The sequence below is a fragment of the Aptenodytes forsteri genome, unplaced genomic scaffold (genome assembly GCF_000699145.1).
Source record: "Aptenodytes forsteri isolate BGI_AS27 unplaced genomic scaffold, ASM69914v1 Scaffold132, whole genome shotgun sequence".
NCBI classification, from domain to species: domain Eukaryota; kingdom Metazoa; phylum Chordata; class Aves; order Sphenisciformes; family Spheniscidae; genus Aptenodytes; species Aptenodytes forsteri.
Genome location: NW_008795520.1, coordinates 116,361 through 142,530, shown reverse-complemented (window position 1 = coordinate 142,530; position 26,170 = coordinate 116,361). Strand labels below are relative to the sequence as shown.

Below are 26,170 nucleotides of genomic sequence, written 5' to 3'. Positions count from 1 at the left end.
GGCGGGGGGAGGGAGCGAGCGGCTGTGTGGTCCTCAGTTGCCAGCTGAGGTTAAACCGTAACACCTTGGCTGCAAGGGGAACCAACAAGCGGAGTTGATAAATTCTGTCTGTATTGATAAGTCCACAGAGAAATGTGGGCACCAATCTGTACTTCTGGGCCAAATTTTGGACTTGTACCTTGAAGGCTATTGTCTGAGTCTAGATATGTCTAGATGTCTCCTGCTAACTTTGTGTAGGTCTATGTGTACGCATATCTGTGTATTTTACCCTAGACGAGCACTTGCTGCTATTAGGACTTGGGGATTGGTCTGGCAGAGTCCCATTTTCCCTGCCCCATCTCCAGATCTGCTGGCTGTCCTTCAAGCCAGAGCATTCGCTTGTGCGGGGAGAGACAGGAGCTCAAATCCTTTGTCTTTGAACTGGATCCAAATTCTCTGCTTTCTGGGAGGGTGCTTGGCCCACGGGTTAGAGGATGTGTGAGTAGGTTGCCAGGGGTGAGGGGTGCTCGCAGTGTGGAAGCAGCTGCCACTTTTACGTAAGGTGCTTGGGGTACATTGGCATGAATACCAGACCCTGGGCCTCCCAGGCAGCTGCTGCCCTGGTCAGGCTTCACGCCATTGTCTCCTTGGCCAGCCTGACGGTAAACCAGGATGCTGAATACCAAAGTATTCACAAGACCAAATTCTTTTGCGTTTGCTGTGTTTTCAATAATGGGTAGGCTTTTTGAGGAGGATGTGGAGGCTCTAAGCTACTGTTGCTAAAATGGTTTGCTCAGCTCATCTGCAGGGCAAGGAAGAAGGCAGAATAAATTTGAGGGGGTCATCTGAAAGCCAGTCCAACAGGTAGCTGGGGTTTGTGGTGCCTTGCATCACTGTGGGAGGAATGCCTCTTTCCTGCGGCTAGCCAGGGGATGGTGGAAGGTGTGATGTAGCTGAGCACTGGTTGAACTGTCACAGGAGAAAATGGGGGGGGAGAATGAGAGCCCAGCAGTGAAAGGTTAACCTGTTGACTGCCACCAAGGCATGCTGATTGTGGATAGGAGAGAGGACACCCCCCCGCCCCATACTGAGCAGCACTCCCTCCGAAACAGTGACCCAATCACCCGGCTGAGCAGGCAGGGGTAGAGCAGGGTTGAGAGTGCTCTTGCTTCAGTGCACCAAGAGACCAGCTATGCTCTGGATTATGTACTCGTGGGCTTCACTGAAAGGATTTTCTCCTGATTTATATAGTTTTTACTCTCATTTGCTCGTGCCCCTGCCCTCCCAGAGAGCAAAGCTATAATTAGCAAATAGACTACGTGGGCTCTCTTAAAAACAACCACCTTTTTCTTGGTGCTTTTATGACCTTCTGTCTCTGTTTATTAGAACACTTTCAAATACCGCTTTCTTTCGCCCAGTGTTGGTATGTGTGTTTCAGCTTTACAGTGTCAACATGATGAGGACTGGTTTATCAGGATAGGTTTTAGTCAACAACGGAAACCTTGAAGTCAGCTCCGTGATATCTGTCACGCCTGCTTTTCTAACATAGCTGTTATTTCAAAGCATAAAAGATCTGAAAACTAAAAGAATTACAGCAGAGAAGTATAGGGCCTTGCACACGCTGTTTTCCTTGTTCCTCAGGACATTAGTTGCATGTCTGAAGATCCCTGCCGCTCCTTCAGGAGGTCCGAGTGAACCTTCGGGCAGAAGACAATTCAGCTTAGATGCTGGAGTAAATCCATTTCACCCTTACAACTTCTACCCTTCTTTCCTTCAGTGCATCACATCTGACACTGGGATTGAGCAATCATATCTCTATAACCCAGGAAATTCCAAAACTGAAAGTTCTTAGAGCAATATGTTAACTTTGTTGCTCTGCATATCCTGTACACTTCATTGTGTTAGGTCAAACAGCGAGTGATACGCTATGCTGAGAAGGAAAACAGGAATAGGGAATGCTGCATATGCACAATTTGGCAGAGCCAATGTTAACGTAGAAACTTAAACTTTTGGTATTTGCTGATACTTGAGGGGTTTATTTCTCAGCTTTAACAATAAGTATTGCTGCTTTTCCCCTACCACACAGATTGTAAATAAATGCCAAATTTTGAAGAGCAGCTCCAGAAAAGAAAGTGCAGTTCATGACAAGTTACGTTTCTATGTAACACTTAGGAAATGCCAAATCCTTAAAAATATTTGAGGAACTTATTTAAAGATGCTGGTGGAATCAGCTAGTCCTCCCTTGTCACTTAAGCTCTTTTAGAGCTTCTAATCCAGGCTGCTTTAGTAGCCTAGCTGTCATGAGACGAAGGTGAGCTCGAAGCTGCCTGCTCCTGTTTCATTTAGTGTCAGAGTAAGGAATGTAAGCCTGCTTTCTCACCTGAGATTGCTTTAGTGACCATTCAGCTTCATAAGGTCCTGTGTCCAGATTCTTTTTCCTACCTATCTGTTACTGCTGGAATCAGGTAAAGTTAAGGCATTTTTTACCCTCGTGACATTATTTAGGAAAACAAGTATTATTACAGCTCTCCAGTTGCAATGCTAATGTTCTGAGCACCAGAGCACTGCATGCAACACAGCAGCTGTTACATATTCAAGGGTGAAATTCCAATAATAGTATGCTATATAATCTCTGAATAAATATTTATGCTTGTGAAGGTTAAGTGACTTGGAGTACTATAAACTCCAGCCTTTTGGGCAGGCCACTGCAATTTAAGCTTTCTTGCAGTGACCTACCAATGACCTCTCTCCCAGTCTAGCAGCAGAGTGATTGCTGGAGGGAAAAATTCAAAGTGGATCCTGAGGCCTCTGCTGAGCAATAACGCAGCACATAAAACACATCAGATGTTATATGAACCCAACTACTCATCTCAGAACCACTTCTCATCTCTAACATTGCTTAAATTTCCTTGAAACTTCTCCCAGTGTAACTTCATTCACAAACCCTGCATGATGTTGTCTCAATGTTGGTGTAAGAGGGTGAAAGCCTCTTGAAGATGACAAGCACCATATCACAAGCTGGATTTTTGATGTTTTATTCATGTGATGGATGGGAAGCGCATAGTTGTCCTTTTCTAAGGTTGTGATGTGGTTAACTTGCTTCAGAAATGTAAGTGAAACAACAGGCCAGACTTCTACTAAAACAGTTGTACCAGTTAGGTCCCATTAGCTATTAGGATCTGAAGTTCAGGACCTTTCGGCACTCATGGAGCAAAAAAACCAAAACCCAAACCAGGCAAAGCTGTAGTCTTAGTGAACTCAGCAGAGTTGGGATTCGCTCCAACCATTTAACCTGAGTGTGTTTTCAAAAAGTTGTATAATCCCTCATTTGCTTCCTAAGCTACATTCCAGAGGGATAACAGATACAGCCTTATTCCTTTTTCTCCATCTCACTAGTGCCATTATTTCCTACCTAAAAGCAGAGAACAGAACTCCATTCAATACAGCTGATGGGTTCCTTTACAGTCCTGCCTCTTGATAGTGCGTTAGGAATGACCCCATCCATGCTAGACAGAAGAGCAAGCCGCGATGATGTGTCTCATTTTAATCCAAGCTGAGGGGAAGTATTTCACTTGCTGCTTTGAAGCACTGGAATGGTATTTAGACTCTTTGTCTTCTACTGAGAAAACAGAATGCACCCTTGGCCTTTCAAGGGTGAAAGGTCCTAAATCAGGGCTGTGTTGACTTAGTTCTACTTGCCCAAAGGAAACATATCACCAAAACCATGTCTTGAAGTAGCTTTCCTAAAAAAGGCTGATTTATTTCTATGCCATCCCATCATGGTTGGTAGCTGTTGTCAATACTTGCTGTTATCTTTGGAGCAAGAACATTATCAGCAGGTTTATGGCTTACTAATGCCATATTGAGGATTGTTTATTTTCTCTGGCAGTTGATATCTAAAAGAATGGCTTTAGGACAACAATATACATTTCAGTCTGAGGAACTCATTAATAATACTTTAATCCACAGGAGTCTTAGGTTTTATTTTGCTTTACTCTGCACTGGGAAATTTTTTTTCTTGACTTGTCCTCTCTGAACTTGCCGAGCACGAGCTCCAAATCCCAGAGACTGCATGGATTCTGTTAAGTATTTCTGGTCAGGAGAGATGCACAGCATGACCAACAGTTTAGCATCACCTCCTAAAAGCAGGAAAAAGACAAAACATATTTATTTACCTCATTATTTTCAGTAAGTTATACACTGGTAATGTATTGATCTACACAACAACGAGCATAGGCTACCATTGCTTTTATGAAGCAGAAGACTGTACATGAAGATGGCTGTTGAAAACAGACAGCTCCTTCAAGGGAAGTCTATATCTAACAATAAGGTATTTGCCCCAGTGGAATAAATGTTTCATGATTTGTAATGTAGATTTTTCCCCCCTTATAGCTTCACCAGTTAGTCTGCATGTATGTTATGGGTCTGGGCACTTCAATAAGCTTTGTCAAATGTTTGTAAATTCGGGGTAATGGCAAAATGGCTTATTTGTGTGACAATAAAGCAAAACAGACTTCTTAGAAGTTCACAGAGAATGATTAAACAAACAAGGAAATTGCCACTTTCAACACTTCACCTAAACAGTGTCACCCAAGTCATACACCAGGCATGGTTAAAACCAAGCTCAGTGCCCATACAACATAGCTCCTAAACTCACTTTCTTTGGCTTTGCCTTTTCACAGTGGGGACTCCAGCACTAGGTAAAACTCAAAGTTCAAGGAAAAATTAATAGTCTTTCAGAAGCTCTGAAGAACTGTTACCTCAGTCACTGTCAATGCCTTGAAGTGGAGACTAAAGGGCTGATGCTTTCTGGCTGAAGAAAAATGGACTAATATACTATATGGTTGGACAGAAATCTGACATTACTGCAGGAATTACACTTGCTTTAAAACTATTTCTGCACAGATGTGGAGCTAGAGAAGAGGTGATGACCCAAACACAAAAAGGAGTTGTAGCACAGTACCATGCATATGTTCTGTCTCCCTCCTTTGTCTTACTGCTACAGGGCACAATGTTAAGGAACGTGCAAATATGTCACTACACCCTATAGGAATAAAGATCGAAGCTTAACTTGTAAACTGTACCTGACTTGAAACACCAGTGAAATGCAATTATTATCCTTTACACGATACTATTAGAGATGTTGTGATTATTCCAACTGTATTCCTAAACTGAACCTTGGAAAGAGTAAGGTTTAGCCAAATTCAGGAGGAGTTCAGAACTCTCACTGTGTACTCACACTGCTCCAAAGCCAGAGTCTTTGAATTGAGGCCCACATACAAGGGAGGAGTACGAGATCATCCTCTAGTTTTACACAACAAAGGAGGGGAAAGATTGAGAAAAGAAATCTATGCTGTTAAACAAAAGTCAGAATAATCCCTCACCTACGGAGTCCTGAAGCAGATGCGTAAGTTTGCTGTTTCGATATGGTACATGAGATCGCTGTTCTGCTATTGCCCCAAGAACGTCTGCTAGGGCAGACAAGCTGCGGTTAATAAATGATGTCTCTCTCAGTGCTGCACCTGTCACTCCAGACATACCTAGTACAGTGTAGAAAAAGGCAATGGTAAGACTAAGCAAAGCTGCTTCAATTGTAATTGTGAAAAATTCTGTTGCTGTATCATCTACTTTTGACGCAGTGTTTTTGAACACAAATTCTGAACCATGACTTCTAGTCCACCTATGCCAAAAGCAAGATGTAGTGATTGTTTACTCCCGGCTGCCAATGCATTGTTCAGTATTTTATATTCAGGAATATTTCATATTCCTCTTTGAAGGAAGGTTAAAGAAGGTTCAGTGCCTGCAGATGGTCTTAAGTATCTCACGTTAAAGTTGATCTCTTCAGCTGTACAATGCATCTTGGCTCCGTATGTATTATGGAACTGATAAAGTAGGAACACCATAAGATCAGACAAGACAACGCTGCTTTTGAAAACATCAGTCCACAGTGTCTCCAGAGAGAACCCTGTTGTGTTCCACCATTTTTTATAATAGTTAACTGCCCCGTCTGTATCCCTTAGGAAGAACAGGAGTGACGCTGATGGCATAAGCTGCAAAAACAAAACTGTACAGCAGCTGTAAGTGTGAGGAGTTTTTGTTCACCAAAGTCTGTAAGGTGCTGTTCTTCGTGGTATGATTTGCTGTAAGGAAATCGATACAGGAAAACGATGCCCTTCTACCGTCCACCCAGCATGGTGGTACATAGCTATGCTGCCCTTGAGCAACACTGGAAAGGTTTGGTCTACAAATCAAGTTGCACCAATTTCAAGAGGTACTGCAAGCTCAACTCTATGATCAGTCTTGATGAGCGTGCAGTTAAGAGTAATTAATTCCTCCAAGAGTAATTAATTCCTCCTGTCCTTACCTCTGCCATTTGGGAAAGAGAAACTTGCTATTACCATTTAGCATCACATTATTCAAATTCAACCTTTCTTCAGGATAGTGGGTGAGCTACAGATGGAACTGCAGTCAGTTCTCATTACCCAGAGCACATGATCCATGCTAGGCAGAGCTAATGGTAGTGGGATGGTCAGAACGGGCTAACAGTTTCCTCAGCTGCTTTCTGTCCCACCTCTAGAGAAACAAAGAGGCTAGGGATCTTGTTTTCCCTTTAGGCCAGTATTTTCCCAACTGGGAGAAAAAGAGAGGTGTTCAAGAGGCAAGTGTGAAAAAGCACAGGAACAGAAAAAAAAACAACCCAGAAGTCTGGACAGTGAGGGCTGGAGAAATGTGACTCTGGGAGAGGATGGGGCTGGAATGGTAGAGTCCCTTTGCAGAGAGGCACAGAGCAAAACAGTTTGGAAGACCCTCCCGCAGTGTGTCAATAATCCGAGATAGGATGTATCTCAGACTAACTTTACTGGGGTCTGTGTCTACAGCCATCCCCAGGCTTCTTTTATAGTCGGTGAAGGTGGACTCCTGAGACAATGGATATCACCCTAAAGCAGAAAACTGCAAATAGGTGAGGCGGTAACATGGTTAAACTGCTGATTATCTACATTTGGTCAGATGAACTTCCACAAAGCATTAGCCGAGTTTTCAAACTGAAACCTAGTTTGCTAAACAAGGACTGCTTAGTAAATGCTGTAAATGATCCAGGATGGCTGTGGAGCTAACAAGGCAGGGAGCTGATCTACATTTAAAGTGTGAGAGATGCCTGCTACTGCTGCGCACTTAGATTTGTCCACATTTTAAAACAATTACAAGTTAACAGCTGCCCTCACTTTTATCAGAGTAAGTCCAACATCTTCAAATCTCCACCAGTGTAGCTGATGGCAGAGGTTAGTCTGACGTGTGTGCTGGGCCACATCTAACACTGATGTAAGTGAGCACAGTTCTGGGCTTCACTGGAGGATCTGGCCCACTGAGCCCCAAACCAGGTAAATGTTTGTCCTGGTTGAACTGAGGGAACAAACACACACGCTGTTGCTCAATTACATGTTTACTAAACAGTTTCCAGCACTTAGAGCAAATGAAAAAAATAATGTATTATACTAGGTTTCTCTGTAGAACAAGAGTTTAACAGTGAGCAACAGCAAGAATTCTTGGCAGTAAAGTAAAAGACTCTTTCATAATACTGGTTCAGTTTTCAAAACATTATTTCTGGAATGGTACATTTGGCTGCATGGCTTTTCTTGGTAAGAAAGCTTGTCCTTTAGGAAATAATCAAGTTTTTGAAATTATTGTGTGCACAGAGGAGAGGGGAGGAGGAAAATACTTTGAAGAAACAATGAAAACAATATTATCTTTTCAACGCTAACTTCCTCCAAGACTTTTTCCACAATAAGGCGGAAAAACCCACACATGGTGATATGAATTATTACAGATATTAGTAATATTTAAATAATTTATGCATTTTAAACATTTCTGTACAAAGACATGCTAATTTTCAGAGTAGGAAAACAGGCCTAATAAAACCAGTCTGAACAAATATACCTATGATATGGGTAACCGCCCTGGGCTTATTTTAGGCTTATGCAGTGAGATTTTCAGTTAAACTGTACCAGTGTAAAACTGGAACAATCAGGCCCACAAATTTGTGGGTTTAAACCATCCCCTGTGTGAAAGCAGGGTAGCACATATCCCTACATAAAGAGGTAAAGGCAACTATTGTAACCTAGATCTGGGAGGATCCATGCCCATAAACAGACGCGTTTGCTTACCGACGCACTCGCTACCAGCCAGATCCACCAGCTGCAATCTAGTTTTCACTTGCTTCAGTTTCTCAGAGGCTTCAAGTTGTGCCGGTGAAGAGGCTCTGGAAGAAGAGGTGGATTTATTGTCTCTCATTTTTTGCGGAAAGGTGCAGGAAACCTCTTTATTTAGTCTCTGACTGGTTTGTTCATCTTCCCATGAAGTACCTGGTTAATGGAAAAAACAAACAAGGGGAGCTTCTCGCTGACACTGGAAATTGAGATGGGGAAAAATGGGGCATCAATAGCAGAAGTACAGTATCTGCTGGTTTAGGCTATTCTAGCAGAAGCAATATACGAGTCAGAATCAATGGCACGGGCAGGCTGAATGACTTTTTCTATCTTATCTAAGGTTTTGTTCATCAAACCGATCATACCAGTTGGTAACAAAGCTTGGGTGTAGGTTCTCTTGTATCTAATATCCTCGCTGTTCACACTTGAATGTGGAAAACAAGAAACAGGAGTCCAGCAAGGACTTTAAAGGGCATTTTTTAATGTTTTAGATTGACTGAAACCAAAGTGAGATTTCGAATGTTTGGGAGCAGTAAGCTCTGAAGTCTGTTTCTATGTATTTGAAACATCACCTGCTGGTGCTCTGGCAAAAAAACCAAGTTCATCCTGCCTCTTCTATTTTGTTCTTTGCTGCTGTTCCCTCTAGACTTCCTTCAGCCCTCATATGCCACTGCTGCATCTCCACATGATGAGCTATTAGCTTCAACAGCATTACTCCCACTTGTTGAGGTTGGTTACCTACTACTCCTGGTAGTTCTGTAGCTGCATTAGACTGCTTCATATCCTTCCTCTTCCTCAGCAGCAGCATCTGGCTTTCACGCTCTGCTGGGAAGGAAGACGAAGACAGATTCTCTGGGAAAGCTGCTTTGACATTAGCTTAGCAGGAGTATATGCAAAAGGGCTTTCCTAAAGCAGTTTTGCTTTTTTTCCTTCAGTGTTTTGCTTTTCATCCTCTCCCTCTCTGAAAGACATAAAAGAATAAAAGGCACACGCTCTGCTACAGGTAATAGAGACAACAGACTCTCTTGGTGACTTAAAGAGTCTTGTTGCAATAGTACAAAGTTCCCAGCTGCAAAACTTGAGTAAGGAACAGACTGAATTGGGTTGCAGCGCTCTGTACCTCTCCAGCTAGGCTGTTGCTAAAACCCGAGCTAGCTGTCCACAGTGTAGACGGAGCAGCTGTTTTGGTTTACACAAAATAAATGGCTTCAGGCCATACAGTGTAAAAATAAGTGTTCTCACTCCTCTTCAGTTTGAGACAAGGCAATTAAGAAACTGCTCTCCTCAAACAACAGATATTACTGAAACAAAATGCTAAAAGACCTTAATCAAACCTGAAAAAGTGCTGGCTTGTCAACCCTGGCTTTAGGTGCAGAACTCATCACAGACTTTACAACTTTTTATTTAGTGACTTACATCTTTGGTGTTGAGATATTTGACAATTGCACCTAGCTTTTAAATCAGGAGTTTCTCCTTTTAAACAAGACAGAATGCGCTGTCACACTGCTATAGTGAGGTCCCATTTGCAGTGCTGCTCTGCCCCCCCATATTGCACATCTTCATCCATGCGCTATGAGCTGAGAGCCTGAGTCTGCATTCAACACAAATCAGACATTTCTATGGAGCTTTGCTGCCAGACAACACGGCGTAGTAGGGTGACCGCAATTCCAAATGACAAAGGGAAGTCTTGAGTAGACCGGATGGCTGGTGCGCTAACGGTGCACACACTGTGTTTTGAAAAGTAACATCTGTCTGATGGACAAGAATCTGGAACTGGCTAGAGCTCACATCTGGAAAGCTGGAGCTGCAACTTGTGAAGTAACTGTGTCTTTTGGCAAGGCCCATAGGTAAGCGAGGGCACTGTTTGTTCTGTTTTGCTAATATTGTCGGTTTAATTTCTGATAGCAATCTAAGGGAAAAAATGTTAAATATTTTCCACTTTCTAAAACCATATTGTTGTTGCAGAGTATGAAGGAGATGGACCACAGCACTGGAAGCAGAGAGCCTAATTACAACATGAGCAAAAGAAAACAAAGTTAACCCCCAGAAGCTGAAGTTATTCCTAAAGCAATAAACTGGTAAGTCTTGGTGTGGTAATGAAAAGGAGAAATACAGGTTTTGCCATAGTAAATAAGACAACTATGTTGTCTGTTCCTACAGTGGCCTATTATTAACAGTTCAAGAGACTCTGAATTTAATGGATGTTTTTGCAAGGCAGTGGGTAAAAAAATAATTCTTTCTCACCAAAAAACAAAGCATATGATGATCCCTAAAACACATGGTTAGCTTTACCACAAACTTAGCATGAATATGGTATGTCATATGAAGTGATTTAACTATTGTATTTGAGTATCTATGTTACTGATATCTTTTCTATCTTATCTTACACCTTACCTTATGACTTACTGATAAAATTTATTTCATTAGTTGTTTCATGCTGAAGTTATTCCTAAAGCAATAAACTGGTAAGTCTTGGTGTGGTAATGAAAAGGAGAAATACAGGTTTTGCCATAGTAAATAAGACAACTATGTTGTCTGTTCCTACAGTGGCCTATTATTAACAGTTCAAGAGACTCTGAATTTAATGGATGTTTTTGCAAGGCAGCGGGTAAAAAAATAATTACCAAAAACCAAAAAACAAAGCATATGATGATCCCTAAAACACATGGTACCACAAACTACAAACTTAGCATGAATATGGTATGTCATATGAAGTGATTTAACTATTGTATTTGAGTATCTATGTTACTGATATCTTTTCTATCTTATCTTACACCTTACCTTATGACTTACTGATAAAATTTATTTCATTAGTTGTTTCATGCTATAAAACTTCAAGAACTCTAAGTCAAGACATGTAAAGAAAATTGAAAAGTTGTTATGAAAGTGAAAGTTTCAGTAGCATTTAGACATCAAACTGGTCTGTTATTTAAGAACGTATGCAGAAGTTAAACAGTGGAAAAGAACTGAGGGAATGTATTAAACATGGGAAAAAAGAGGAAAAAACAATCTGAAAATCTCTCGGTCCACAGACTGCAAAACAACTGGCTCTAGATGTATTTTAGTAACATCCTACTTACCAAAGTTATCTCCAGAGACGATTGTGGTTATGGTCAAGGTAACTACCAGATGAGAACGAGAGGAATGAGCATGCACCAGTGTTGGGTGCCTGACTCTCAGCTGTAGGCCTTTGTTGACTAGATGCAAAAATTCAGATGCATTTTCAACAGTCCTAGGAAGTAAAGAAACAAGCAGAAGATTTAACTGACTCACAGTAAAAATCACATGAGAAAGCTGACAACTTAGATGTCAATCTGAGCATTTCCACTTCCTCACTCTTCTAACTTCTTATAGTAATCTCAGTTTTCAGCTGCACAGACAACTGTATATAGACTTGTTCAGGTGGGATATAGTCCAAGATGCAAATTCAAGACAAAAGCTGTGATGTAGTACTGAAAGTGCTGAAGAAGTGGCCCGTCAGCCTTGCAGGTCTATAGGTGCTGTAGCTCAGCTCTAGAAGTGACTGAAATTTCTACACCTCCACACTTTGGAAGAAAAGACAGATTTAGACATTCCTAGAATCTCTGGTCTTACAGAAGTGGAGTTGTCCAGTTCATGTTAAGGTAGCTCCTGTTCTTTGGGAGGTACAGAATTAGGGCAAAAAAAGAAATTTCTCTGGGCCTTTGAAAATCGTATTTCACATTTGGAATTAAATCCAGAATCCTTGGGAAAAAAGTTCAATTCCACTGTTCAATGAGCAGGGACTCCAGCACAGTGTCAGAATAGACAGGCATAAGTTTCTGTAGACCATTTTATCTCGGACTATCTGTTTTCTTTTCCAGTTAAAGGAAATACTGCAAATATGACCAATTGAAGGGCAAAAACCTAACACAGAAAGTGAAATAAACTGATTAGGTAAAGAAAAAGACCACTGTGATTTCCCCCAGGTTTGCGATGCTTAAAACAAATGAGGTAAGATTGCCTACCCTTTCCTTTCACTGCATTGCCTTCTTCAATAATCACTCAAGTTACATCACCTAAACATTAGTTTCTAGATGGGGGTATAAATTATTATGACTGCATATCACAGCCTGGTTACTGAATGCCCTGTAATACTAGAAGCATTAATAACTCTCCTGACAGGCTACAGGCTTGGTTCCACATGGCTGCAGTCAGCAAAAGCAAGCATGTGATAAAAGGCAAGGCCTGACTTAGATTTGGCCGATTTCAGGGCACAAACTTATTTTATGCTAGAAGAGCCATACTTGAAGAGTTCAGAGACAAAAGAGCTATACCCGGCTAAAACAATTTCCTCTGAAAATAAAGCAAGGGCATCTTAAGAACAGAAAACCACTATGCTTACAGACACTTAAGAGAAGCAGCCACTTAAAGGCAGTTCCCTGTGTAACCAGGGCTGCAGGAGCTAAATGATCACTATAGACTTCGCCGATCAATCCTGAGCCGCACGTGCTGGCCTCCCCTGTAATATCTCTGCCTCTGTGCATCCACTGGTAGTGTCTCCCTGGTTGTTTGACCTGGCACCAGCAGGGAAGCAGTGGCTCTAGTTCCTACTGTCAGAGAAAGCAGAGCCTCACACTGGGGTGATCCGACTATTGCCTCAAGTCCAAGGAGGCAGATCTTGCCTTCCTGAGTTTTGAACTGCATCTTCCAATAGCTAGCCAGCCAGGACTGGACGGCCTGAGAGGTAAGCAGCCTTCGCTAGGATGTAGCAACAGGCAATCAGCTTCTGCAAGCTGCTGCTGTGCACTGGCAAGGGGTCAGTGCTACAAGCTGCTGTCCTCTAACTAGCAGAAGGAGATAGGCCTCAGGGTATGCTGTCAGTGCTGGTCACCTACTGGGAAACTGCAGTTGACTTTGGAGGTAAAAAGCATCCCCAGTCCGGTGCTGCAAGCTTGGCACAGTAGCTTCTCAGCAGGACTGACAGTAATAATTTTTTAGTATAATCTCTACGACTTTATCATGCTGTATGTACCGCATGTTCCAGGACCAGATTCTACAGAATCTTCTACAGAGAAGCCCTGTTGTGGTTAGGTTAAAAATTTGATGCTGAATGTTCTCCAAAGTCAACCAAGCCATAAAAGAAGAAAGAGACTGAGGTTTTTGTGATTCAGTAAGACGTACATGTTAGCAGGAAAGAGACTACTGTACTTTAATGGATATATGGAGAAGCCAATGAGACCCAGCAGGCCAATACATTCTAGATGAAATATTATCACAAACGAGGATGTGTTTTTATTCAAAGCACCAGCTGTTTACTTTAGATTTCGGGCAGCTGGGTGGCCTCATTCAATGGTTCCCTTACTTTGTTTGGGTTTGCTTTTTCTTATTAACCTTTATGTGTAATTATTAATATAACCTGTTTATGAATTGGACTTTTTTCGCTGCTTGCATTGTAATTGAGATACAAGTCCATATTCTTATTTATATTTGCATTAGAATTGAGTATTTATCAATTGATTGAGATAATTGGTTTTTAAGAGGTGCTTAGTTCAAGGCACCAGGTTCCTTTACCATAAATTAAAATTTACAGAAACAAACAGAGCAGCCATTTTATTAACTAGAAGGACAAATGAAACCTTATTGCAGCCTTTAGTTCTTGCCTCTATGGCACAAGTCCAGCAACATCTCACCTCTCCCTTCCCCAAAGCCTAGGAAAAGAGATGGGTCACCCACTAACTATGCAAAGCTCCCTTGGGAAGGGGAGTAGGCATTTTTCAGGAATGAAACCAGGCCAGCCTCTTGGTTACTGAAATACCATAATCAAAAATTACTTGGAGGTTCTGATGAAGCAAGAAAAATTTAACTCCCATCATACCCACACTATATGCACCCATCTTCATTTTCTAAGTCATATAGTTCCTTTCTTCTCTAGTCAAAGGAAAAAGATTAGCTCCTTCAAGAAAGATTCAGCACACATAGGTTAGGCTCCACTCCCAACCTCTTCTGAAGGAGTTTTTCATTCCCTTGACAGCAGAGCCTTAACCAGATGCTGAAAGTTGGAGTAGAGTCACAGTTGGGGAAATCCAAGAACAGAGACTGAGAGAAACCCACCAGTCAGCATAATGCAGACAGAGAGGGCAAAAGGATTCATCACGTCAAGCTCCAGTCATTTCTAATTCATTCCATGCTCTGATGGAGCATGCAGAGTGCAATCAAGGATGCAGAATTTCTCTGGAAATCATATTTAACCTTAAGACTGAAGAGCAGGCATACCCCAAAGCCAAATGTTAATCCTTTCTAGAATACTGCAGTGATTATTATTTCACAGAAAGAAAGGAAAGTTATATAGCCCCCATGATGAAGAAAGTCACTTTACAATTTCTCTGGGCTCCCACTTTTCTATGAACAGTTCAATGGCTAGAAAATACAAGCCAATAAATGCGTATAACTAGGTAGAATAAAAGTATGTTTGTGCAACTCTCCAGTACATTCTTGTATTTTTATCAAGGCTTTCTGGCAATAGCATCAATCCACATAAACAAACAACTACTAGTCTGCTTATGTGACTAAGTCCCACAAAACAAAAATACTGCCTTGAATTATTTCCACTGAGGGTGCATTTTATTTTAATTGGCGGGGGTGGGGGGGAGAGGGATGCTTTTCATATCTGACTTCTAATTCCTCCTGGAAAAGTAGAGATTAGACCATGACAAGCATTATTATAAAGAATTGAAGAAAAACATCATGTTTCCCCCAGAAATGTAAAACACTATAATACTGTGATACACTTCAATAGGGCAAGATGTTTCTTTTCACAAACATTATTTGGCCAGGGAGCAGAACATTTTTTCTAAGTTTCTAGACTTCTCTGTAGCGCACAAGCAGAAATGTTCACTTCTAGAATCTGTTCACATGCTGGGTGCTCACAGGGAGACGTCCAGTAGTGTAATTCCACTGGGTAGCACCACTGCTCTGGTGCCATGTGTGGGTGTGCTCCCCCCCACAAGCCCCGCGTAAGCAGTGACCACCCGTGGGGGTCGTGATGGCTGCATCCAGCTTATGCTGGGCTTTGGGGACGGATGGCAACACAGTAGCCAAGGGCTGTCTGAAGCAGTGACCCAAACGTCTTGCTGGTACGCAAAAATGACTTACTCTATAAATAGTGGACAGCCCAGGGCCTGTTGAGCTCTCCTGCGTGGCAGCAGGCTGCGTGGCGGGGCCTCCCCTTGAGTAGGGACGCCTCTGAAGGTTACTCCTCAAGGTTGAGAGATTCCTTGCCGCAACAGATCCTCAGTAAGTGACTAATAGCATGCTAAACTTTGAAATCTTAGCTAAGTGATATAAAGGATTAATTGCGCGCATATAATCCTTTAGACATAAACTGTTGACCAAGTCTGGGACTAGGATTGGATCCAGCCGCACCTGGACTCCTCTCTGAGGAGGAGTTTAGAAAGCAAGGGGGCCCTTTCTGAACCTCGTGACTCAACGGGAGGGTCTCCCTGACAGTTTTGTCTGACCCTGTCCTCTATGCAGTAAATAATCAAGTGTACCTTGCCATCGAGTCTTGTTAAACCACTGTTGCATTTACCATTGAACTTTGTTAACTCACTGTTTTCTATCAATGAAGTGTATTGTTGCTTCTTTCTTACAAGTGAAGTGCAGTCTTGCTCCATCCACAACATGCCACTAGTACTGCTTGTCATATTTTTTTTTGCTCATGTTGATTTACAACTAGCATAAACAACACAGCCATTACTAAAATGAAGCATCCGAAACAGATTCACTCTTGTTAATGGATGAATTGTTATGAACATGTGATTTTTACCATCTAGTTAGCCAAGGTGTTTAACATAACAAGAAAGTATTATACATTTGCTTTGTATACTATACATACGTAACACCAAGAATCATTCCCATGTGTACTAGAACAAGCCTTTGTAATGCTTAGTAAGTACAAGAAGGCATTAAAATAAGTATAGCTGTAGCCTTAAACATCTTAGTTCTCCCTAAACCATCAAGATGTGTAAGTAAGAATCAAACTTACCATATACCAACGCTGGGAAGGTATACGTCTTAAAACTGAATGGGTAGAAGCTTAGCTGCTACTTAGCTTTTAGTTTGAAGAACCTGGATTTTCAAGAACTATGGGTTCAAATGCCAGCATATCAATTCCCACTTTAATGCCTCCAGTTATGAAAACAGAATACTAAGCAGTGCAAGATGGGTATTTATATTAAAAGATAACTTAAAATCTTACTCTTTCTAACGTACTTTTTTTTAACTTCAACGTGTGTAGGGAAAGCTAACACTCTACAGCTGCTTAAAAATCTACAAGAAGTACATACGTTTCTGTTATAACCTGTAAATTTTATAATTTGGTAAGACTGAAGGGAAAGCGCTTTGTGACTGGGTTACCCCTTTTTTTACATCTGACAAGATGCTCTAGATCCAGCAACAATGAAATACACAGCTATCTTCGGGCGTTCTGAGTGGAACATGCCTAACGCAGGAGTATAACCCGAACTAATTGTACTGTTATTTCTGAAAGTATTTCGACATTTGCCGCCAACTGCAGTCTAATACACTGAGCTCATGGAAACAGTGAGAACTGTTCTTTTGCATATGGTTAGGACTCATTGTTTAGAAGCGATAACTGGTGCCTATAATGCAATTTCGTGACAGCTATACATTGCATTGACACCAGATCATGGTCGGATGATAAGGATCAAATCGTGTACTTACTCATGCGTAAGCAATGGAACATCGCTCTTTCCTTCTCTGGTTGTGACAACATCGCGTTTGACACCAAATACTCTTCCACAACTGTCTTTGGCCAGAAGATCAAAAATTTCATTATTATACACTTCTACAACAGAAACCTCAACCCAGTAACTTCCTGGTGGCTTTTCTGAAATAAGCCTGGAGAATAAAAATAGGAAAAAAAAAAAAAGAAAAAAGCCAAAAAAGTTGAAGTCAAACCCCAAGTGAACAATCTGTAAATAAAGTTCTATTCTTTAATTGTAATCTAATTACAATCTGATAAAAGTGCTTATTAACTATCCGCAGCTGTGGTTTTGCCTCATCCACATGCTAATGTTAAGCTGAAGAATCAGAATACAGTTAAATTATACGTGAAGCAGTAAATAAAACTTGATTTTCCAAACAGCTGTGCCAGCTTAAACTGTTTTTCTGCATTAGCCTCCCTCCCTCCTCAAGATTCTTTTACACCATTTCTCTGCTGGATGTTAATTGCATTCAGAGCTCAAGATATGATAAACTCTGGCAGAGTGCAAGCAATGAATAGGCAGAGATGGTAAACTGCCCAGCTAGATCTGTAAGAGGTTATCTGTCCACAGCCTCAGAAAATTCATAAATTAAGGGCTTGTCTATTCAGGAGAGTATTTACAGTTAGACACAGTTATTCTGTTACAAAATTGGATCTTTGATTTATCTTATACCATTCTCCAAAAGAAATATGCTTAGCTGGAAAAACCTCTAATGGCTCTTCCATTATAACATAGCAGCGCATCAGTTCAAATCATGCATTCAACTAAAAAAATCTGAGAATTCTCAAAGCAAGAACAGATTGTGGTTAAAAATTCTACTACCATTCTTCTTGGGGACTGAGTTCTAATCTGGATCCTCTTCATCTACTCCAATTGCCAATTTTCACAAAACTTGTAAGAACTTAATTATCTTTTGGACTCCCACAACTATGGTTGAAACATATTCAAAAGTTAATTAGGAGTCTGAAAGACAGATGGACAGATAACAGACAGCAAGACTGCATAATCTTATTTTCTTAGAAAACCAGACTAAGCAGGAGAGAGACTAGAAATCTGTATCAAAAGTCAAATATAAAATGGCAGTTAGAGAAGCTGTAAATCTTAATCATTGTGAAGCTGAAATCTGTAATGATAAATACATTACAAACATTATTTCATCCTTTCTATAAAGTTTAAGGTCACTGCCACTGAGACGAGCCTTTACTTAGTTTTTACCTGAACACTTCTTGGGTAGCTCGAGGAATAATTCCAAGTTCTGATTCATCTTCTATGGAGAATGCAAAGTTCTCCCCTAACTGTGGTCCCAACATTGTGTATGTCTTCCCACTTCCAGTTTGCCCATAAGCCATGATACACACATTGTACCTGAAAATTAAAAGGGCCTTCATTTATTTTACCATTACCAAATGTGTTTGTAAAGTGGCAAGTCAAACCCCAAACAATTTGGGAACACAAACTGAAACAAAAAAAAATTCACTGCCCCTGCAGATTTCTTTCTGGAGATTGCAAAATCTGACAGAAATCAAAGTACTGCTCTCATAACATCGCCTAAACAGATTTTATTTTTTAAGCAGAGTTGAAGGGTTGCTTTTAAGCAGAGTTTAAGGGATGCTTAGCTTGGAATGACTGATGAGGTTACACCTCCTGTCTGCCCAACTTCCAGTTCACGCACTACTGAGCTGCTTGTTAATCAGCTCCTGAACCACTGCATTTTACAGTACAGCATTTTAAAGTAAACCATGGCTGGGTTTGATTTGTCTTGCAGTACTATGCTGCAAACCACAGCACTAGTATCTTAACAGCTGGGAACAGTAAACTCTTCAGCTCTTGTAGTCTTTTTCAGGCAGGCTCATCAGTCACAGCCCTCAGTCACTGGAAAGATAAGACAGACCTAATAATAAGAGGCACAAATTTTAAACCAAATGCATTAGTTCAGTATAAGCATGCACACAAAGACTACTCTGGAATAAAGGTGGTAGGAACTGCTCTGGTATGGACTTGTATAAGGTGAAAATGTACAATGTCACTGCAGAGGTACAGGCACCTATGAAACACAACTCATCATCTTCTGAAGTAGACATGTAAAATACATCTAATGAACAGAACTCTGAAAATGCCTGTTTCTCTGCACTGAAAATAATAATAAAAAAAAAAAAAGTCCACAGCTGTGAGCTCTGCTGTGGATGTCTGCCCCGCAGATCTGAATTTTGAAACACAACTCATCATCTTCTGAAGTAGACATGTAAAATACATCTAATGAACAGAACTCTGAAAATGCCTGTTTCTCTGCACTGAAAATAATAATAAAAAAAAAAAAGTCCACAGCTGTGAGCTCTGCTGTGGATGTCTGCCCCGCAGGGATCTGAATTTAGATGTATGAATCCTATCCAGAAAGTGTGTTTCTAACACAGTCGGCTCAAAGTCAACATCTTAAGCAAAACAAGTGGGCAGATACAAATGTATCCAGCCACCGTACTACTTTGTATTGAGGACCAGTGCTGTACCGTGCAGCTGAAGGTTAGTCCCGGCTCCGCCGCGTCTGCTCTGCAGCACCTGCCAGCACCTCACTGTTGCGCACAGAACTGTGCCAGCAAAAACTCTTGGAAGACATGCAGTTACGCTGACAGGACTGCTCCTTCCCTGGATTATCTTGTTTGTTCAGACACACAACATTAGCAGAACCTCCATACATGGCGAGTGCTTTGCAGTATGCTGAAATTTCTGCTCTACTAGCGAGTTGCAAGAATGGGCTTGCTCCTGTTCTGCCAGGGAATACAATTTCACTGCCTAAGCTATACCTCCTCCGTGGGCAGACCTGAACAGCTGCTTTTGGTTATCCGATGCTTCTCCTCATATCAAAAATGTTTCAAGCACATGCCAGCAGCTTCAATGAAGACCCCTCATCTACTTGTTTTAAATTTATGGTTTCAAGTAATGAAATACTTACATGGCCATTGCAGAGAAATATATTTGCAGCAATTTTTTGCATATTAAACATGCCTGGAAGCAATTCTTTTTGGAGGATTATTTAGAAAGCTTTCTCCTGTTAGAAAGAAATGTGGGCTGATAAGTAACACAGCAAATACCTGGGTACCCCTTCTGGGGATGCAAAGTCAAAGTTGCAGTCAGTGAACCTATAGTAAGTTCCCTCCACGTTTCAGGGTGCAGAGTATAAAATAGAAGTCTAGTCATAGATTTGATGAAGTAAAGTAGATAACTATAACTGAAAATAAAGAGCACTACAGCAAAATGAAATGTGCTAGAAATTAGGGCTGTAAATCTGAAACAAGGGATTTTTGTAAGTATTCACTGCTGGCATAATTCTACTTGCATTTATGTCAGTGGAAAAGCTCCCACTAATTTTGGTAGTTTTCAGCTAGGCTAACAATGAGCAATTTTCACAATTCTACCCCTAACGCACACTGCCTCACCAACCTGTAGCTTACTGAGACTTCTAGCCCCGCTGCAAAATCAGAGAGATCTTTGGAACCAAAAAGGGAGCCAGAAGTTTGCAAGTAGTAGCTTTCCTTAGGAAAATCAGAATGGAAGTCTTTTTAGAAGTCCCTCAAACTTTCATATAGTCTAGCTATTCAAATTTTCCTTAATTGCTACTTGTTAGAAAGTAAGCATCATGGACAAAATAGTTCTGACAACATACAGGTGATATGATTGGAAGCTAAGCAGACAGGTGCTTGTAGCATTGAAGATAGAGATGCAAATCAGGTATCAATTAGTGATAACTTCTCTGCCAAAGCCAAAACAGTATTTCAGTAAGCCCAAATGAGCTCAAACTATCCAAAGCAGTATTATATCTAAGTCGGCACAGGAGAGAGTGAATTGTTGGGTGATTCAACAAAAGGACAAGCAGCAGACTAGTTTATATTTACCTAGTTTACTTCATTGGTGTTCTGGTTCCAACATAAGAGTTTCCAACTCTAGTTCCAACAATAGAGCAATCTGAAAATTTCAGACTACGATTCACCTATGTGCCCTGACATTTCTCCTTCTCCACTCTGCTTCATTGGTAATATTCTTGTTTCAAAAAGTTCTTATTGTCAAGCTAGAATACCAATAGTTTTGTAGTATATCTCTCCTGAAAAGAGTGCGGGTGTTCAGTATAGCAAAGCTATCACTAGGAGAGAACACTGTTAAAGGAAATCAAAGGAGGAGAAATGTATTCTTTAAAATAAATAAACAAGCTTGATTCTTCAATGCTGTAAAGAAAAGAAATGTTATCTTACTCCCTTGCTGGCCCTGTATGGCTAACTGTAGACTTTGAAGCCTGCTGTACTTTGTCTGTTTTGCATATGGGACAATCTTTTCTTCCTGTATATTTATACTGAAAAATGAAACAATTCATTAAGAAAGAAAAATAAAGAAAAAATAAAGGGGTGGAGCACTCCTTTCTACTTAAGCTAAAAGTTGTTACAGACGACTTTGGAGCCCAGACTAAAACAACCAGGAGCAGCAAAAAGCTTCAACGTTCAGACCAAGTATGTCTGTTTCCCATTTACAATGGGAAGGCTGCTGAGAAACATGGCTCATACGCACAGCCTCGCCTTCCCTGAAAATCTGCTTCTGTTTAAATGGCACTTCTGGAAGGACAAGACAACTCTCTTGTTTTCAATAACAGAACATTTCCTAGCTGAATATAAAAATCCTAGCATTTAGGACAGGATTCTCTCAATGTGGAAATTAGAAAGTGGGAAGTACAGCAGATCAAGGTACAGATCAGATATGTCTGAAGATACACAGGCAACATATTGAGCCAAAACAAACTTACGTTCATTGCAAAAGGAAAAGCAGAGAGAGAAAACAGTGGTTATAAGGACTTCTTCAAATTCCTCCAACCCAGTGGTCCCTAGGTTGCCCAGCTATGGCAACTGTGGTTACTCATCCTTGGTAATCTGGAATAATGCCATACGGGCCATATAGGACTTCCCTTACCCCAGGTAGCCCTTGTGGGCCCCTCTGTGGCATGTGTAAAGGGACGGCTGGGATTTCCCAATATCCACAATATCCTGATATGCCTCTTCTAGGCTGCTTTTAAGAAAAGGAGACCTGGAAACTTCAGTGTGCAGACTGCCAGGAACAAGGATTGCCACTGTTCAACTATACCACTGCGGATGGAAAGAGACTGGCTTTCCCTCTACAGGGAGGGAAAGGTCCATGACAGCTCTATGACCACCATCTATAATTGAGTGGAATTGGAGCGGGGGTGAGAAAGGAGCAGAAGGGAAGTTTTGTATGAATCTCAGTTCAAGCCTCAAGGATTATAACAATATGCACTTCAAGGCTTCTTCGCAAGAGTAGCTTAAGTTGGCTCTAGTATAAAAGAAGAATCACACTTCATGAACTTCAGTGGCTAGAAGTAATTACACATATTTGTTAGTGGTTGTTACTGATCAGTTTTGTATTCAAACCAGAATTCTGTTTTAACCCCAGTGCCTGAAGGAGCGTTAGAACTACGACTGAGGATGCTCAGTTCTGGTTCAACCAGGAATTGATTGTATCACCTTCTATGGCCTGTGCTGTACACCAAAACAGAACAGATGATCAGAGAGTGTTCTCTCTAGCCTGGCAGGCCTTTTATATATGAAAACACTGTTGGAAAAGATGTATCATACTGTGTCTACAACTGAAAAACAATTCTAAAACATAACCTACCAAAACACAAAAAAAGATAGTATCCTCCATTAGAAGCAATGCTTAAGTTTGCCAGAAAGAGACCAGAGAAAAAAACCTAGTTTTTTTTCCTAAATTTGTCTGCTCTGCTAAATTTTGTCAACAGTGTTTTCACTGTTTATATGGGGAAACAACATTCACTTGGTGTTGAGTAGAAACAAAACAGGAAAATGCAACTGCAAAGCCACAAAATTTGACAGGACCGCCACTATTAAGTCTTTTTTTTTTAATTGATGGATTTCAGTAGATTATTGCCCTTTGGCTTTCTTACTCCCACCTTTTAACTTACCCATCCAGGAGAGATGTTAGCAAAGGGGCCACATCCGCAAATACTGTGTCTTGAGACTCCAAAGCATTATAAACTCTGAGGAGCAAAGTGCAACGATTAACTGAAGAAAAAATATAAACATGTTGTCGCAATACAAGAATACAAACTAGGGAAAATGTAGGCCAGTGACATAAAACTTGTGACCTGCCGACATTTCTATGTCAGGGGACTGAAAATTAGAACTCCAAGGTTCTCACACACTTTTTGGGAGCGGCTGCTGTCTGTGCTGGAGGGAACGACCCGCAGGCGTACGCTTGTGGCTCTCTGAGCTCATCCTAATCCTTCTGCCTGCCTCTCTGGCAGATGGAGTCTTTTTTCAGGCTGTACTAGATCTCTGTTACTTTTTCCCACCTACCAGACTGTGAAATATCCCTGCTGCCTGTGTCTCCTTTGTGTCACACTAAGGAAGGAAGTGGTCAGGTTGTGCTTCCCTTTAGATGTGGATAAGGTTTGGCAAAAAACAAAAGAGGTACAGAGGCTGCAAACTTGCCTCAGGATTTGTCTCAGAAGAGTCAGTGGCAGAGCAGAAATCAGAAAGCCCCTGAGGGTCATGTTTAAGGATGCAATGTCTTTGTGGGCAGCATCAGCCTAAGGTATTTCCATCCCCACCCTTGCTGAACTATCTGCTCTGAAATAAACACTTCTCACTCGAGGGAAGGCTTTCTTTTATATTGTCATGTGGATTTCAGACTAATTTTTAAACAGAATGAAAGACAATTAAATTGAATGAGTTATTCCACCTCTTAGAAAAGAGCAATGACAGTACAATCCTTGTGCCAAAACAATGATGTCTAAAACAACTGCATAAATTTTTTCGAATTCAAGGGGGAAAAAAGCTAACACAGGGCTCTTCAAAGAATTTTTTCCTCCAACCCTTTCAACTATCAAGTTTGTACAACATACAATCAAGACCTGAAAATAGGAAATCATCAAAGGGAGGAAATTCTGATCGTAAAATGTGGACATCCCAACTCATTCATTTCTTCTCTAGCACACCAAAAACATATCCTCCCCAAGATTACAGCCTGCAGCAGCAAGTACTGTTTATACAAAATGAACAGAATCTAAAACATGAATGTCATTAGCCACACTTAAGTATTTGAGGTATGAATGTTTATCTTTGCAAAAAGCTTCCTTGTCTGATATCTTTCTGTTGTGATTTTTTTTTCTTGTTGTTTAGCTCTGTTTTCTAATGAGTCATGTTTGTTCTTTACAGCTTATAGCAAAACAACTAATTAGAAACAGGAATTTTGGTAACAGCAAACATAAAAAAGCACAGTTACTTCCCTGTGTATATAGTATACTAGTACACTTCACTTAGCAGTATTCCACAGCTTGTGTATGATACTGCAAGTTTAACTGAACTAAGACATAGTGTGTGTGCTCTTTAGCATTTACTCAAGCCTCTTTGTACATTTGACCAGGATCTGGCCAGTACCATCTATAGCCTGTACAAATGTAGATTATGTATTCATGTTCTCCATAAATAAGACTGTACAGAGGGATCACTGATAAACAGATACAGAATTAGAGCCAACCCACTTAGTTCAGCATTTTGTTCCTGACAATAGCCAGAGGAAGGAGCAAGAAACACTATGGCGGCTGAAGACACAATAATTCATCTCTGTGTCTCATCCTAATCCTTAAACTGTAAACTGGCCTCAAAACTGAAATATGAGTTGAATCTCTGTTTCAAAAAAAAAATTATTAGAATTAGTATTCAGTTTCTTTTTGCATCTTGCTGAATTCTTGGCCTGGAGTAACATCCTGTGGCAATGTGTTCCACAGTCTAATTGTAAGTTGCATGAAAATGTACTCTCTTTAATCAGGAAAGGAGCACTTGTCTGGCTTGATGGACAAATACTGCTTGTCTTGCCATTCCACTGATGTGCTGTCATACTACACTGAGAAACCAACAAATATGCAGAGATGTGGCACAATTTGTACTGGGAGGACACAGACACTGAATAGCAATACTCCATCCTTGCTTTCCATGCATACACGCATATGCTTCAGTAAACTTTGCACATCAAATCTGTAAGGTCAATATAAGAGAGCAAAAGCACTTCCAAACACTTTTCTCTGCTTCATTTGTCCTCTGCAATCAATGAAATACTCATTAGCACCAAGTCCTCCATCTTAACCAACTAGGCTTCTAACTCAATATGTGTTGAAATTATATTTTTTTCTTAACACATCAAAACATCCCAGAGCTACTACACAAAACCCCCAAACTTAAAAAGGTGGTTTAGAGATGAGAACAGTCATACTGTCTTCACTTGCTGTTGATGGGTTTTGCTGTCTAAGAAAGCAAATAGATTGCTACCGACCACAACCAGGGCTAGAATCAACCAGTCTTAGTAGCCTGTTTGCACTGCAAAGTAGTATAGCCATAGCTAACTATGTCAGGTTCAGGTTCTGGTAGCCATTCAGAGGAAAGGCATGGGGCTCCACGTTACAGTAACTACTCCAAATATTTACTCAACTTCCTAAAGCCACTACTTAGCTGCTGTAGTTCAAATGCTACCAGTACCCAAAGTAGTTTAAAGTTGGCTTGGACTAGTTTATGCTACACTGTATTCACAGCACTGGCTGAAGCATGGACACCCACTTAATTAGCTATCTGAGACCATGAAAGATGCAGCAAATCCAGAGAATCTCTTTCTATAAGCCCATGTATTTTTACCAGAGTGATGACAGATTTGTCCCTGTGTAGCAATTAATGTTAATTTCACCTTGAAAATTCTGAGCTTCTTTTTTATTTTGCTAACTGATTCGCCAATAAAATTATAAAAGCATAACATGCTGAAAGCTGGAATTTTCTTCCTGAGCTGAAATCAAATATTTTGCCATTTATTAGTTCCATAAAACTTTGCTAAAAAAATAAACATTTTTGAGTTCATAAGAACCATATGCTCTTCTGTTTATAAAAAAGAGCTGTGCTAGGACACTGAAAAAACATTCCCCAAGAACTGCATTCTTTGGGGGATTTACATTTTTTTAACCCTTTTCCTGATTATCAGGATCTACACCACATGTCCAGAGTCACAGCACCTCTGCAGTCCTGTGTCAATACCATTAACTGTCTTGCTCTACAGAGTTGAATTCCAGCATTATTCTGCGTTTACTTCAACTGGTACGGCTGTGTTAGGTGTAGCTTGAGGGTGAAAGGAATTACTTTGAGTAGCTTAGCAGACATGCAAGGGGGCCATGTACCTTGAGAGATC

The 26,170-nt window shown here is 40.7% G+C and overlaps 1 protein-coding gene across 1 annotated transcript in view; it reads right to left on the bottom strand.

Annotated features, from left to right (window-relative positions):
- Window positions 1-26,170, bottom strand: part of KIF25 (kinesin family member 25) — a 51,245-nt gene that overhangs the window by 1,830 nt on the left and 23,245 nt on the right. The window contains exons 8-15 of the mRNA XM_019472701.1: window positions 22,905-22,979; window positions 18,146-18,295; window positions 16,887-17,063; window positions 11,264-11,415; window positions 8,142-8,339; window positions 5,364-5,519; window positions 3,975-4,118; window positions 1,573-1,676 (exon numbers count right to left, since the gene is read on the bottom strand). Coding sequence (XP_019328246.1) covers window positions 1,573-1,676; window positions 3,975-4,118; window positions 5,364-5,519; window positions 8,142-8,339; window positions 11,264-11,415; window positions 16,887-17,063; window positions 18,146-18,295; window positions 22,905-22,979 — 1,156 coding nt within the window. The remainder of the gene's footprint in view (window positions 1-1,572; window positions 1,677-3,974; window positions 4,119-5,363; window positions 5,520-8,141; window positions 8,340-11,263; window positions 11,416-16,886; window positions 17,064-18,145; window positions 18,296-22,904; window positions 22,980-26,170) is intronic.